The 16,562-nt window shown below is 40.6% G+C and overlaps 1 protein-coding gene across 6 annotated transcripts in view; it reads right to left on the reverse strand.

Moving 5' to 3' along the window:
- The window catches only part of LOC127427698 (membrane-associated guanylate kinase, WW and PDZ domain-containing protein 1-like), a 204,528-nt gene that overhangs the window by 17,945 nt on the left and 170,021 nt on the right, over positions 1–16,562 (reverse strand). For 5 of the 6 annotated variants that reach the window (XM_051675442.1, XM_051675441.1, XM_051675440.1 and 2 more), the window contains 5 exons: positions 14,886–14,917; positions 9,503–9,746; positions 5,801–5,892; positions 3,723–3,915; positions 1,631–1,933 (listed from right to left, as the gene is read on the reverse strand). In XM_051675442.1, the coding sequence (XP_051531402.1) occupies positions 1,631–1,933; positions 3,723–3,915; positions 5,801–5,892; positions 9,503–9,746; positions 14,886–14,917 (864 nt within the window). The remainder of the gene's footprint in view (positions 1–1,630; positions 1,934–3,722; positions 3,916–5,800; positions 5,893–9,502; positions 9,747–14,885; positions 14,918–16,562) is intronic. The other variant, XM_051675439.1, reaches the window with a different exon arrangement.

The raw sequence follows: 16,562 nt of genomic DNA on the forward strand, positions 1-16,562 counted from the left end.
TAAGTTCAACAATCCACATTTAAATTTATAACTTCTGAAAGTAAAAGCAAACAGAATTTTTTTTTTTTTTTTTAAATCATTCGCCTGGAATAAAGTTCTGTTTACAAGGTCGTGTTTATACGATCGCTTTTGAGGATGAATTTATCACAAGGTTTCGTTTGAAGCACTTAGTGTCAAATAAAAGGAATTACCATGAGCAGAAATTCACATTACACTATTTTCAGTTTTTTTTTTATGCAGTCGCTTGTGGGGACTGCTGCACCCTATTTACATTATTTTTTTCCATGCCGGACTATTATTATTAGAGGTCGACCGATAGTGGATTTTGCTGATACTGATAATTAAGGTGGTGGGAAATGCAGATAACTAGATTTTTGCCGATAACAATAGTTCTAAACAACAACTATCGGCACAGACTAATCGGTAAAACCGATATATAGGTCTAATTATTATTGTATATCTCAAATAACATCGCCCCTGTATGGCAAGTAATAAAACGAACTGTGGTTGACTGCTTCATATGTCACTCATCCTAAGTGGGCAGTTATTGGCCAGTTTAAGCTGCAATATCGCCCAGGCCTGTTGCTGTATTTAAAGGTCTGGCTACGTGAGGCTCTGGTAAAACTTTTATTTCTTTCGACACGGTGCTGAAAATTCAACAGTTAATGCTATTTATGTTTAGATTTAGGTTTTGAAAAAGGTTCCTATGGAGCATGGAGTTATTGTGATCAGTCAGGGGTTTGAGTAATCAATATGCTGCAACGACACTCAGGCATGTTAGTATGATTATGACTGCAGAATATTTATTCAACCTGTCATTCTTGTTATTGTCACATTGGTATAAAGTTTGATTGTAATACTAAGCACTGTTTATTCTCGGATGTTCTCGATCTCCCTTAGAGCAGTGACTGGCACAGTTCATCATAGTAGTAAACAAATGCCAAGCACAGCTCCCTTGCTTTTATTCTTTTCAAACATGGATCTGTCATTCCTCTCTCCTGTCACAATTCTCTGAACAAAACTCCCACATGGAGTAATCACTGCCAACAGCGCTATTGTGATTTTAAAGAGTGGGAGCATTCTGAACAGAGTAAAACAAAAGATCTGTAAACATGGGATGTCATTCTTGATTTCCCTTTTCACTAACTTGATCTCTCTATCAATTACAATTGTTGAAAAAAACAACTGAAAATGTAAGTAGTGGCAAGAGGTTTTGGTAAGTGCTATTTATTTTTGTCTGAGATTGAACGTTCAGATTTGTACAAATTAAATGTTGCTTTTCTACTTCAACAGGCATCATGTGTAATGGAAACTAGATCGGCTTTGGAAGTGGAGGGCATGCAGACTGGCATAGGGAGATTATGCAAAAGAACCCACACCCACCAAAAATAAAAAAAACAACTAAAGCAATATTTGGAAACAAAAAGCTCCCAGAAAAAAAAATAAATAGATGCCTCAATCCTCTCCCCATTTTTTATAATAAAAATAATAAGACATTACATAATTACTGCTGACTTATTCTTGTGTGTCAAAAGAGCACCCAGTGGTCCCAAAAAGTATTTGGACACTTGTATGAATGTCTTATGGCCCTACATTAACCATATTCAGTCAACTATCTATCCAATCTTACCAAATGTGGTGCCCGCTTCAGGCCTCGAAACTGATGACACAATGACAAATCCAAATCCCTCGTTCTCTCCACGCTGGATCTCCACATCATAGGGCTGGATGGCGTTGGGTACCACCGTGTTGTTGCTGCCACCTCCGCCCCCGCTGCCGATGCCACTGGTGGAGCCCGATCCAGAGCTGACCGTGTTGAGGGAGTTCTGGCTACCCTGCGGCGTGCGCTTCTCTTCGGTTAGAGACGGGGCCTGTGTGCTGCTATGGTGAGAGGAGGCAGGGGAAGGAGGCATCTCACCATCTACCTTCGCCACTGAGGAGGAAGAGGGTTAGAAAGGTTACTGAGATAGATTTATGTACTGCAAGTCAAGCAGAAACCACTTAAGGATCTCCTCCTCAAGCTGGACAGGAAAAGGTGAGGACTCATTCAATCACATTTATGATCTATGCACCAAACATGTTTCTGAACTGCTAAAGTAGGGTTCATCCCTACCTTTTAAGGGGTCAATGTTTGTTTGGTTGGCAATTTTTGAAGGGTTCTTAACAGAATGAAACGGGTCTATATTTTTCCCAAGTGAAGGGCTTGAGATTGTGCGTGCTCTTGTGGTGCCATTGGCCAATCAGCGTTGTTAGCATGTCAAGACGTCATTTTCTTGTAGCTCCAGATTGATTCGTTACATTGCATATATGGCTCAGGTAATTGGCTTAAAAAATGTGTGCCTGGAACTGAGTGCCCATGGCTGCACACTTCTGCGTTGTCCAGCAACAGTCAACTACCATTGAGATAAATTATAAACTTAACTGCTTTCAACAGGTACGAGGGTTGCTTGGCTATTCTTTATCTTCTAATGTTAAATGTAAAGAATTAGGTAAAAGCAGCTGGTCTCGGATCAGTAAAAAGTCAGCATTCTCCCAGGATGCCAGAACCATGTATCCCAGCTCTCTTACTGTGATTTGGCTGGGACTTGCAGATGATCCTGGATCAGTATAAAAGGGTAATCAGAGAGCTGACATATGGGACCCAAAGCCCTGCACAGATTAATAAGGCAGAGTCAGCAGGCATACCCTCATTATCATGTGCCATGAACTCACATTTAAATAAAGTCTGTCTGATAGGAATAAATAATCAGACCGCAAAATCCTGCATAATTCAGAATTTCACTAGTCATACAGGCCATTACGTAAGGGATGTGGAGTACAACTCTAAGCGTACCTCTAATATGCAAACTGATTTTTACATTTTCTGAAATCAATATTCCGGGTTTAATACACGTTAAGTTCAATTTACACATTTGTGGCATAATGTTAATTACCAGAAAAAATAAAGGACTCTTCCCTCCTTTACTTGAAAAACAAAAAAACAAAAACAAATCACGGTTACAGTGAGGCACTTACAATGAAAGTGAATGAGGCCAATATTTGGATGCATTTAAAGGCAGAAATGTGAAGCTTATCATTTTTTTAAAGCACTTACTCATTCTTCTCTTAAAACTTGTTTATTATTTGAGCTGAGAAGTTGTTTAAATTGTAATTTTTACGGTCATTTTAGGCTTTTAGGGTTCTTGCCGTTATGTCGTCATGACAACGAAGTTGTATAATTGGATATAACTTCACACAGAAAAGGTTAGTAAGTGATTTTATCACATTAAAATCATGCTAACACACAAATTGTTTATGTCTTGTGAGTATTTTAACATTTATGGATTGGCCCCATTCACTTCCATTGTAAGTGCCTCACTGTAACCCAGTGTTTTGCTTCTTTTTTTAAAAAAGAAAAGGAGGGATGAGTCGAAATTAATTTTTGTGGTAATCATCATTATGCAACAAAGGGTGTTGATTGAGCTTAACTTGTATTAAACCTGGAATATTCCTTGAAGAAAATATGAGTGGTGCCTGTCTGTGCAAAATTCACTGCCATGGTGGCCAAGTCGTTGCTATCACTGACTCAACCAACGCCATGAGTAGGATGCGGGACTATCTGTTTGTTCGACTAACAGCAGATGGGGGGCGTATTCGGAAGGCTGTTTGAAAACAATGTTTATTTTTGCGATTTCTCCAATTTGGTCACCTACTATGGCCTTTTCTGGTCATGAAAGACTTACGTCCATATCCAGTCTTGCGCCTCACAGTCAGGTTGACATGACCTTGTTTTGCAGCTTGTTGCATGAGCTGAACGACTAGTTGATGGGATTTCCCCACAACAGCCGTCCCATCCACACAGATGAGCTCATCTCCTGATCGCAGGCGCCCATCTTCATCGGCAGCTCCGTATTTCACAATGTGGCCAATATAAATCTGAGCAGAGTGGAAGAGGAGGACAAGCAAGAGAGAGAGTTGGCATACGTGTTTAAAAAACATCTCACAACCCACAATGTTGTCGTGACTAAACTGTGCTTAGCTCTAGAGGTTCAAACACTTCACTGAAACACTCAAATTCCTGTGCTTAATTTGGGTCTTGTGGTACTGAGATGTTCTTCATCCAGTAAAACCTCTATGGAATGTATTCCATCCCTCAACCAGCCAAGCAAAGTGAGCAACTCTGTAAATCATTCTTCACAGTCTACAGTTCGAGACACTAGCTCATCAGTTCAAAGATATAACTTGGCCTCATTAAAAAGAAGAACTGGAGGTCTGAGAGATACTTTCTGACTGATTGAGGCAGTGCTACAGACATCAAAGCTTTTGTCAACCTACACACACACACACACACACACATATAGCAAATGAGTTTTGACAAAAACTATGTTTGTAATGTGCACTGCAAATTTTACACAGAAATGTGTATCATGAGCAGGCTGTGAAGACTAAAGCCAAGAAATCTGCCAAGCTTGGATTATTACATTAGAAAAATCTTCAAAAGGCTCTATATACTGCATGCCAGGCACCTTTGCTACTGTCAAAGAGTGTTTTTGGACACAGGCTTCAGAGAAAGAAAAATGTCTCTCTGGATTTATAACTATTTAATAAATAATTTGTTGCATTCTCAGCAAAGATGTTTGGCAATTCAGGATGAGCATAATGAGTTCTTAAAGGGATAAAGTCTCTCATCATTTACTCGCCTTCATGCTATCCCATATGTGCATGATTTTCTTTCTTCTGCAGAACATAAATTAAGGTTTTTAGAAGAATATCTCATCTCTTTTGGTCATCACAATGCAAGTGAATTGTGACCAAAACTCAGAAGGTCCAAAAATGACATAAAAGGAGGCATAAAATTAAAATGACTCCACCACTCCAGTAGTTAAATCCATGTCTTCTGAAGCAATATTATAGGTGTGGGTGAGAAACAATTTTCAATATTTAAGTAATTTTTTACTATCAATCTGCACCACTCCAGCCAGGTCTCCTAAGCAACCAAATTGGCCCGGTTGCTAGGGAGGGATGAGTCACATGGGTAACCTCCTCGTGGTCGCTATAATGTGGTTTATTCTCGGTGGGGCGCATGGTGAGTTGGGCGTGGTTGCCACGGTGGATGGCATGAAGCCTCCACACATGCTATGTCTCCGTGGCAACGCGCTCAATAAGCCACGTGATAAGATGCACGGGTTGACGGTCTCAGACGTGGAGGCAACTGGGATTCGTCCTCCGCCACCCGGACTGAGGCGAATCACTACACGACCACGAGGACTTAAAAAGCACATTGGGAATTGGGCATTCCAAATCAGGAGAAAAAAGGAAAAAATCCACACACACAAAAAAAAAAAACTATAAATCTGCACCTTTGACCATCTCCAACCAGTAGGTGGCTGAATGTGAAAGAGAAAGTCACTTCCACAGCATAAGGTGGAAGTGGAAAAGAAAGTGAAAGTGTAGATTTACAGTTATTGAAAAGGACTTAAATACTGATCTGTTTCTCAACCACACCTATCATATCACCTAAGATATGGATTTAACCACTGGAGTCTTATGGATTACTTTTATACTGTCTTTTAGGCCTTAAAATTCGTGATGGGAGAATTTTTGGGAGAACTATCCCTTTAAGGAGTTACATTAAATGGACAAATTTATGATTTAGAATTAAAAAGTAGTAAATTATTTTTTCATTAACAAAACTGACTGATTGAATAATAAAAAATAAAAAAAAATAAAATACAATAAATAGCAATAAACTAACAAACTAATATGCACAATACTGCAGAACAGCAAAAATGCGACCTCATAAAAATGGCTTTGTACTCACCGGCTCACCAGGTTCATTGCCTCCCAAGATCCTGAATCCAAAGCCGGTATCTTTTCTCCACAGGAAAATATCCTGCTCTTGGTAATCAGGTACTGAAAAAGAAGAAAAATAGCCAGAGAACATGATCAATTCACCAGCAAAATGACGCATGTGCTGCGATTTAGAGAGAGAATTACTTCTTGTTCAAGGTGGCAGAAAAGCTAACAATGTCGCTTTGATGGTCGTACCTGTAGTTCTCACACATGTAGATTTTTTTTTTCTAATTAGTCCACACCTTAAGGACTCACAACTGATTTGATGGATAAAATGAAGCTGTAATATAATGACTACCCTGCTTAAATTAATTTATATGGCGCAATCTGATTAACAGGTATTCCAATTGGGAAAGTGATTAGAACAACAAGATCAAGTTAAGCAGATCTAGAGGTCTTTTGAAGCAGCTGTGCCCCTGAGCTCACACCACCGTTTGAGCGCTTGTCTTCACCAGCACTCCCATGTCAAATCAGCTAGGATGAGCAACAGCATAGCCTCCCCCTCTTAGACTTCACGCCCTGCAGACATCAACATTCTGTCAGGTTTTACATTATTGACCCTGTAGCTCTCCAGTTCATCACATGATGTTCTGTCAAGGGACATTTATTCATGTTAAGTAAGACACCGCTGGGAACCGTGGGTCTCTGCGGGAACTTGACGTAGGATTTTACTGGATATTTTTAAAGAGAGTTTACTTTTAAGAGCAGATTTGGATTAGTGTCTGCCAACAGCAAATGCTCTGAATTTTTGACTCCACCACTGTTAGTTAGACATGGGACGCTGGTGTGCTGGTATTCAGCCACACACACAAAAAAATATTTTTTCTTAGTATTTTAGGTCTTGTTTTCCAGTAAATATATCAATCAAGATACTGTACATATACTTGAAAAGCAAAAGATATGAAATTAAGTCAGAGAAATTGATTCACTACTCACTGAATTTATGTATAAAATTCTATGCTTAAACTATCTGCCAACGTTGTAAGAAAAAAGCTTAATTCGAAAGGGGAACAAGTTTATTTTTCAAATAGTTTCTAATATGGCAATTACTGGCAATTGTTTGATTTCAAATATAATCTATGGAAAATTACTTCAAAGCAAAATGCTTAAAAATAAAAGGTTCTTTATTCCATGAAGAAACTTTAACATCCATGGAATCTTCCCATTGCACAAAAGATTCACTGTAGTGGAAAAAGGTTTTTTGACTAGAAATAGGTTCTTCAAACCCAAACCAAAAATGGTTCTTCTATGTCATCGCAGCAAAACAACCTTTTTGGAACCTTTGTCTTTAAGATTGTACATTTTGTTTTATTTCTCTGAAAACAAGACCTAAATGAACATTCAGAGTTTAATACAAGTTAAGCATAATCGACAGCATTTGTGGCATAATGTTGATTGCCAAAAAAAAAAAAAAAGAAATGTGTGGGGCTAATTTTTAGAGGATTTCAAAGCAGAAATGTGAAGCTTTTAATTTTATAAAAGCACTTACATTAACTGTTAAAACTGGTTATAAAGTTATTTAAATCATTGTTTTTACAGTCATTTTAGGGTTTACAACAATACGTCATCATGGCAACGAAGTTGTAAAATTGGATATAGCTAGTAAGCGATTTTATCACACTGAAATCATGTTAACACGCATACTGTTTACGTCTTGTGGCTATACTTTTGAAACAGTAAGCATTTTAACATTTACAAATGGGCCCCATTCACTTCTAATTTAAGTGCCAGACTGTCACCCAGATTTTTGCTTTTTTATAAAAAGTCAACATTATGCCACAAATGCGGTCTATTGAGCTCAACTTGTATTAAACCCGGAATATCCCTTTAATCATATGCCGTTTTACTTCTCAAGTAAATGTAGTTTAGATATTTTTTACTGGAAAACAAAAATACTGAGTGAGATTTGTATTTTTTATTTTTTGCAGAAAAATTCATGCTGGTTTAAGCTGGACTATTGGAACGTAGCTTGAAGTGTGATGCAGCTGGCTGCCACAAGGACGTCCGTCTCCAGTCTTACCAGCCAGGACATCATGTCCACCAATTTACTGTAACAGAGACAGGAAGTAGCTTGGCTTCAGAGCCATACAAACTGGCAGCCGCAAAGAGATATGAAATATGGGCAGTTTTCCACACATCATTCTATCCCCATTAAACAGCAAGAACGACTGTAGCAGTCTGTACATTTGGCATTATGGCATGGACTTACATTCATTTGTGTTGAAGCCACTCAAGGCTACTGCCCGGAACTCAGACGGAACTCAATTTGTGCCAATCAATCAAACGTCATTGGTTTACCTCTTTTTCCGCTCAAGGTCTGTAACTGCAAATCATCTGTGCAAACACAAATACTGAATGATCCCTGATGGAAACCCTATGCTATTACCTGAATAACACCTGAGTAACATGCCCATAACTGAGTACCAATGAAATAGTTCAAACCAGCTTTGTTTGCAAATCCTGCTTCTTTTGTCATGGAGGGCAAAACCAATTGCCCCAACATCCTTGATCTTAAAGGGATAGCTCACCCAAAATGGGTGAATGTTGGCCTCAGCAGAATGTTAGACTCAGTCACCATTCACTTCCATTGTGTGAAAAAAATATGGAATGAAAGTGAATGGTGACTGAGGCTAACATTCTGCCTAACATCTCCTTTCATGTTCCACAGATTTGGAACAACATTAGGGTAAGTAAACGATGGCAGAATTGTAATTTTTAGTTGAACTGTTCCTTCAAACGAACTTTAGTAATGAGGGACCCAAATGTGAGCAGAGACAATGAAGACACTTCAAGTTAGTCAAATTTTATGACCTAAAAGCTGGATTGCTTAATGACCGCTGAAGGATATTCCTGCTAATTAGCCCCTATTCTCTGGAATACATGAAAGCAGTACTGGATTCACTGTCTTCCACCACTACCAATTATATGCACATTTGTCAAAAGGCACGTTTTAGAGTGCACTAGAGCGTGTGAACACACTGATGGCAAGGAAGAGTGTAATTGCTCAGAAGTGCCTCACAGTTCATGTTGGCTTTTCACTCTAAGTGAGTGAGTTGAGAAAGGCGAAGTAAGGGAATGAAAGAGTGGGAAAGGCTAATGAATAGCTTTGGAAGTAAGAATGTTGAACACAACTCACTGATCACAACAAACAATGGCAGATTCAAACCGACGGCTAATTGACAGCTAGTTCTAGACAGCTCTTAGACTATAGCCAAGCTTAAGTGAAATTTGGTGTAAATGGTCTGATCCACATTTGAAATGAATAAACTACTAGTGAATATTTTACGTCTGGTTTATATGAGAATTTAAATGTCTTTGATATGTGAATCCAGTGTTAAAAAGCTTTAAACACGTTGACATAAGGTGACAACTGTCTAGATCCTACACAGACCAATCCAACCATGCAAATCACTGTTTACCCCCAAAGGTTAGTTTTATTATTAGTTAGTTATTTAAATGTTAAAGGACAGCCAAGACGTCATAATCATCAATTAAATGTTAAACATAGAATAAAGCCTGTTCCCAGAGTTTGCCTATCATATTCTCCTTCTGGCTGCTGTTGTCAACCAACCGACTGACCATATGATACCCCAGTACCAACCACACACGAAGGATAGATCCAAGTGATCCATTCCCAACACACCCTCCACCGGAATCCCATATTACTTACGCCTACTTTCATACATGCTCCTGGACTGGGCCCAGATTTTGAAGGGATCTGGTTTCTTTTGGAGAGTTCCGTCTACCGGAGGGTCCTGGGGCAGGCTCGGCAGGGGTTGGGAGGGGGGAGGTGGGGCGGCCGACTCGTTGAGCAGGGCCTGGGAGGCGTGGAGTGGGGAGTCAGTGTGAACACTGCGTTGACTGGACACGCTGTGCTGGGAGCTGCCCTGACTGTCCTTACGCTCCAACTGTTGCTGTATACAAAAAAAGAGCAAGAATGAACAGAGAAAATAGAAAGCAGCTAAAACCACCTTAGCTCCTTTAGAGGGATAGTAAACCATAAAAAAATGGAAAACTCTGTCATCATTTACTCACCCTCATGAGGTTTCAAACCTGTAAGACTTGAATAAGGAATTTTTAGGAAAGCCGATGCTGCTCTTTTTTCTTTTTTTTTTACTGAGGCTAACATTCTGCGTAATGTCTCTGTGCTCCACATGATAAATTTACATGGGTTTGGAACAAAATTAGGTTAAATAATGACAGAATTATAATTTTTGGGTGAACATTTAGTACATCACCTTGAATATTGACCTTATCTTTCACTGATCTAGACTTTCAAACAATAGTAATACAAAGTAACTGAATAAATATGAAGCAAACAATAGAGAAATGTGAAAGAATGTGTAAGACATAAAAAAAAAGAAAGGGGTTTTAAGGAGAGAATGACACAGCAGGGCCTGGGTAGCTCAGCGAGTATTGGCGCTGACTACCACCCCTGGAGTCACGAGTTCGAATCCAGGGTGTGCTGAGTGACTCCAGCCAGGTCTCCTAAGCAACAAAATTGGCCTGGTTGCTAGGGAGGGTAGAGTCACATGGGGTAACCTCCTTGTGTTTGCGATTCAAAGGGGCACGTGGTAAGTTGTGCATGGATCGCGGAGAATAGCACGAGCCTCCACATGCGGAGATTCCGCGGTGTCATGCACAACTAGCCATGTGATAAGATGCGCGGATTGATGTCTCAGAAGTGGAGGCAACTGAGGCTTGTCCTCCACCACCCGGATTGAGGTAACTGCGCCACCATGAGGACCTACTAAGTAGTGGGAATAGGGCATTCCAAATTGGGGGAACAAAAAAAAAGGAGAGAATGACACACAGCCTTCACCTCTCCATCAACATTCAATCAAACCAAGGGCTACACAAACACAATCAACTGTTATTCAAATATTCTTTAAATCGCAAACTATAATTCAAGCTCACCTCATCTTATTAAATACCTTCAAAGCAACTTCTGGTGATGCTTTCTCTGTCATATATTATATAAATCATTGAATATTTTGGCTTCAAGTGTGCAGTTTTCACCTTTTTTCACCATCGTTTCAGAGAGCATATAAAATTTGAATTATTCCAATTAATATTAATAGTTCGGCAGAGGCTCTTTGCACTAAGTATTAGATGCTATTTACACAAAAGTGCAAATTGTGACATACGATTTGCACCCCTATTTTAATACTAAAATACTGTACACTATAGGGGCATCACTGCAGCATGTTTATTGAGTTTATTTAGAGTCCCACAGACACCCTATAACTACCCATACCCCTAAACCTAACCATACCTTACAAAAATTAACCATAGTTTTACTACAGTAACCATAGTATCACCATGGTATTTCAGAGTAAATCACAGTAACCACAAAATTAAACATGGTAACTATATGAACACCATATTACTGTTCAGTTCAGTTCAGTCCCTTAGTCTGGTAGACCGTTGGGGCACCACACAAAACCGAACAACCAGCTTCCTCCATTCCTCTCGCTTCTCTGTCTTTCTCAGGGAGTCGCTCAATGTCAAGCCTGTCCACTCTCGGATGTTGTCTTCCCACCTCTTTCTCTGCCTGCTTCTCTTTCTTTTCCCTTGTACGGTGCCTTGCGGTATTGTCTTGGAAAGTCCTGATGATCTTGAGACATGCCCGTACCACTGCAGTTTGCTTTTTTCACAGTGTTCAGGAGGTCCTCATGAGGTCCAATGGCTTGTCTGATCCTTTGCCGTATCTCTTCATTGGTGACATGATCTTTGTATGAGACGCCAAGGATCTTTCGTAAGCATCTCATCTGTGGCCTTCATCCTTTTCTCTAAATCAGCTGTTATGGTCCATGATTCACAGGCATAGAGGAATATGGAGATCATTGTCTTTGCTATTGTCTTTGCTATTCTGGAGAGTACTTCAGGCTTCGATCCTTCATCTGTTACAATTGCCCCCAAATACTTAAAGCTGTGGACTATTTCCAGCTTCGTACCATTGACCCTGATGTTAGAACTGAATCCCTTGGTGTTGTTGGTCATCGACTTGGTCTTCTCTGCACTGATCTCCATGCCGTAGTCTGTAGAGGTTTTGTCGAGGCTCTCTACTAAGCTTGCAACTCTTGTTCTTTTCCTGCTAGTCCATCAATGTCATCAGCAAAACGTAAGTTGGTGATTGTTCTGCATCCGATGCTGACTGTCCCTTCAAGCTTTTCCAGCGCATCAGCCGTGATTCTTTCCAGAAAGATGTTGAAGAGTGTGGGAGAGAGCAGACAGCCTTGTCTGACTCTGATTGTTGTTCTGAACCAGTCCCCAGTGCTGCCCTTGAAGTATACTGCACTGGTGGCCTTATCATAGAGGTGCTCTATTGCTGTGGTGAGGTTATCATTGATGTTGTACAGTCTCATGGTCGCCTACAAGGCTGCATGCCATACCCTGTCAAATGCCTTCTTGAAGTCCACGAAGACGTGGTAGAGATCTTGCTGGTGTTGGAGGTACTTCTCGCATAATATCCTGAGGTTGAAGATCTGCTCTGTTGTGCTGCGCCCTGCTCTGAAACCTGCCTGCTCTAGTCTGTTCAGTAACATTAAAACTATGGCTACCACCCCTGTAGTTCACTAGTTCGCTAGTTCGAATCCCAGGGTGTGCTGAGTGACTCCAGCCAGGTTTCCTAAGCAACCAAATTGGCCCGGTTGCTAGGGTGGGTAGAGTCACATGGGGTAACCTCCTCGTGGTCGCTATAATGTGGTTCTTTCTCGGTGGGGCGCGTGGTGAGTTGAGCGTGGATGCCGCGGTGGATGGCGTGAAGCCTCCACACGCGCTATGTCTCCATGGCTACGCGCTCAACATGCCATGTGATAAGATGGTTCCTACAATATTACTACAGTAAAACCATGGTTAATTTTACCCGGATCAAACCTCTCTCTCAACTCTCTGATCTACACCATGACCAAATCACAGTGAGGAAATCAACCTTTATATTCATTTTTATTTATAAGTAGTATTAAAGGAAATATTAACCCGAGTCGTCTGCACGAAAAAAGCGCATCCACACTGTAGTTACACCACAAGCCATTTCAGCAACACTAAGGGGTGCAGTTTGTCTTCAATTTCTGTGTTTCCACCAGACTAATGAAGTGCAATTAGCCGTGCTGTGTGGCAGGTGCCATTTTCACCTAGTGCAAATTGTCACTCCATAATAGTTATACAACAGTTAGTTCTGGTCCCCGAAAATGATTGATCAAGCAGCGTTCCAAAAGTGTTATTATTTTGTATAATAGCACTGGGAAGCTTTATTGTTTGCATCACTCTGCTTTTCTGTGTTTGCAGCTTTTCAAACAGTGGTGGGGATTTTGATTTATTGTTCATTTTGATTTAATTCTCAGATTCATTCAGTGATCATTTCTGTTGATTACATATTTATGCCAGCAGCTGGCATCAAATAGGTGTCTTTTATGTTATGAGTGGGTCATTGACTCAACTGATTTGTTAGAAAGCAGTGAAACAATGGAAATGAACAAGAATGATTCATTCATTCTTAAAAGATTAGTTCGAAAACACTGGTTTCAAACTGATGGTGTTTTCTTTGTAAATGAATCAAGAGTGTGCGACTTGTGTTCAACGTGTTGGCTTCTTTTAGAACTATGTTCACTGGCACGAAGTGACTAAAACTAAAGTTAATCGAAATTTTTTACTTGTTGAACTGTTGTATAAAAGCAATATCACAATCATGCTGTTGTTCACAATATCACTATAGCTATGATAAACTGCACTTGCTGTTGTGATATTGCTTAATTCAAGAATTTTTATATAAATACTTTTAATTATTTTAACTAATGTTTATGTAAATATTTAATCCAAATATAGACATCTGTTCTCTTCGTGTAAACAAATCATAATTTAATTATAGAAAAAGCCATGGGAGGGGTGAAATAATGATGTTTAAATTATTCTTAATTGTTAATAATTTTTATGATTCTCTACTTTACAAAATCAGGATTTATTTTTTATTTTTTTTGATCATTTACCCCAAACGCTTTTCACTCCAGCACAACCTATGATTCTGGGCATTACCGAAGAAATCTAGACAGGACCAATCCAGTAATAAAACCAAACCACAATTCAATAAACAGCTATATCCATCCAAATAAAATGGAGGCCATTTGAGAAATGAACTATGTTCGTCTGGCATTGAGTCATACAAACATGGATTCCATTTCAAGAAAGTAGAAAAACTCAAGGCTGCCATTTTAACAGAAGAAAAACGATTATTTCTGTTCTCCATAGACATACTGAGCTATCACAGACCTTCGATCTATCATCAAGAGGCTAGTGCAAGAGAAAAGCAAAGCCACATTAAAAATCACCACATCTGATTGCTATTCTTTCCATGAAGCTCCCTGGATGGTAACCTGCTGCCTTCGTTGTTATGGTAAGTCATTAGAGGGCTTTCTTACAGGATGCATATGTGACTAATCAAATCAATCCTCCTCCCAGGGGAGAACACTATTCCCTGACCTCATACCACATAGGTCCACCACAAGAAAATTAAAGCTCAAGAGCATTTGTGTAGAAGTGAAGAATCTCTTTGCCACAGCACCGCCAGCATTATAAACTCCCTCTTAAATCTCTACAGCATCTCTTTAAAGGAATATTCCAGGTATTCCAGGTAACACCGTAAACCCTAAAACACTAAAATAACAGTAAAAATTACAATTTAAACAACTTTACAGCTCAAATAAGAACAATTTTAACAGAAGAATTAATGCAAGTGCTTTTATAAAATTATAAGCTCCACTTTCTGCCTTTAAACGCTCCAAAAATTGGCTCCAATTCACTTTCATTGTAAGTGGCTCATTGTAACCTCAATTAGGGACGAGTCGAAATAATTTTTTTATTGTAATCAACAATATGCCACAAATGCTGTCGATTGAGCTTAACTTGTATTGAACCCAGAAACAACCCTTTAGCCAAACCAATGATAGACAATGAGCCAAATGATTGGGAAACCACATAAAGAAGGGTTCCAAAAAAGAGAGAAAGAAAAAATGGATAAAGTAGGGATGGAGCAAAAATAAAACATCTGTACTCACCAGTTTGGGGCTCTTCTTCGCAGGTGCCACCCCTAAGGAGAGCAAAGAGAGAAATATTAATTGTGCGCACATAAAGATTTCACCTTCCCCACAGGCACAAATCTCAAAGCAATCCCAGGACAGATGGATAACTCCAATCAGGGCTCGTGATGCAGCGGCAGCCCCCTCTCCCTTTCTCTTTTCATCGCTCTTCTCGTCATAAAGAGGGCAGCATGGACCATCCACATCTGAGCGACCAACCCCCATAACCCCGATCCAATGCTAAGCGGACCCCACAGACTTAAACCTAACTGACACTGTGCACGAGGGAGGAAGACAAAAAAAGATGAGAGCGACAGATAAACAGAGAGAATGAATGAGACACAAAATCAGAAACAGGGGAGCTTATGCCCAGACAGGTGCTAAGCTATTACCCATGGAGAAGGAGTCCAAGATACTGAACATTAAATTATAGGCAACGGTCAGTTCCCCCCTTACTGAAACCATCTTCCAGCGTCCCTGCCCCTCGCGATGTTGTTGCCGAAGGATCCTGCATCTAGACCCCGTCCTCGATTCTCCTGTCTTTTGAGCTTCTTTTTTCCACTCTCTCTCTCTCCCTCTCTCTCTCTCTTTTCACCCTCCCCCTCCTTGCCTCGATGTGCATCACCCTCGCTCTCCCATCTTCATGTGTTCACTCCTTTCCTCTGTTTCTCTCCCCATTGCAAGCATTCTTGTGCTTGCTTTACCATCATATTCCTTCCTCCAAACACGTTTCCTCCCAGTAATACTATGTGTATATGTGCCAGTGCTGGCACCAAGATGTTAGCAGCAGATCCTTTAAGTCCTGTAAGTTGCGAGGTGGGGCCTCTGTGGATCAGACTTGTTGGTCCAGCACATCCCATAGATGCTCAAAAGAATACCGTTGCCATGAAGGGGTGTATGTGGTCTGCAACAATTTTTAGGTAGGTGGTACATGTCAAAGTAACATCCACATGAATACCAGGACCCAAGATTTCCCAGTAGGACATTGCCCAGAGCATCACACTGCCTCCGCCGGCCTGCCTTCTTTCCATGGTGCATCCTGCTACCATCTCTTCCCCAGGAAAATGACGCACACGCACCCGGCCGTCCACATGATCAAAAAGAAACATGATTCATCAGACCAGGCCACCTTCTTCCATTGCTCCATGGTCCAATTCGGATGCTCACGTGCCCACTGTAGGCGCTTCAGGCGGTTGACCACTCTGACTGGTCTGCAGCTACGCAGCCCCATACGCAGCAAGCTGCGATGCACTGTATATTCTGACACCTTTCTATCATGGCTAGCATTAAGGTTTTCAGCGATTTGTGCTACAGTAACTCTTCTGTGGGATCGGACCAGACAGGCTAGCCTTTGCTCCCCACACGCATCAGTGAGGCTTGGGCGCCCATGACCCTGTCGCCAGTTCACCGGTTGTCCTTCCTTGGATCACTTTTTGTAGGTACTAACCACTGCATATGGGGGAAACCCCAAAAGACCTGCCGTTTTGGGGATGCTCTGACCAAGTCGTCTAGCCTTCACAATTTGGCCCTTGTCAGAGTCGCTCAGATCCTTACGCTTGCCCATTTTTCCTGCTTCCAGCACATGAAATTCAAGAACTGACTGTTCACTTGCTGCCTAATATATCCCATCCCTTTACAGGTGCCATTGTAATGAGA

This window comes from Myxocyprinus asiaticus, chromosome 37 (assembly GCF_019703515.2).
Source record: "Myxocyprinus asiaticus isolate MX2 ecotype Aquarium Trade chromosome 37, UBuf_Myxa_2, whole genome shotgun sequence".
Lineage (NCBI taxonomy): Eukaryota > Metazoa > Chordata > Actinopteri > Cypriniformes > Catostomidae > Myxocyprinus > Myxocyprinus asiaticus.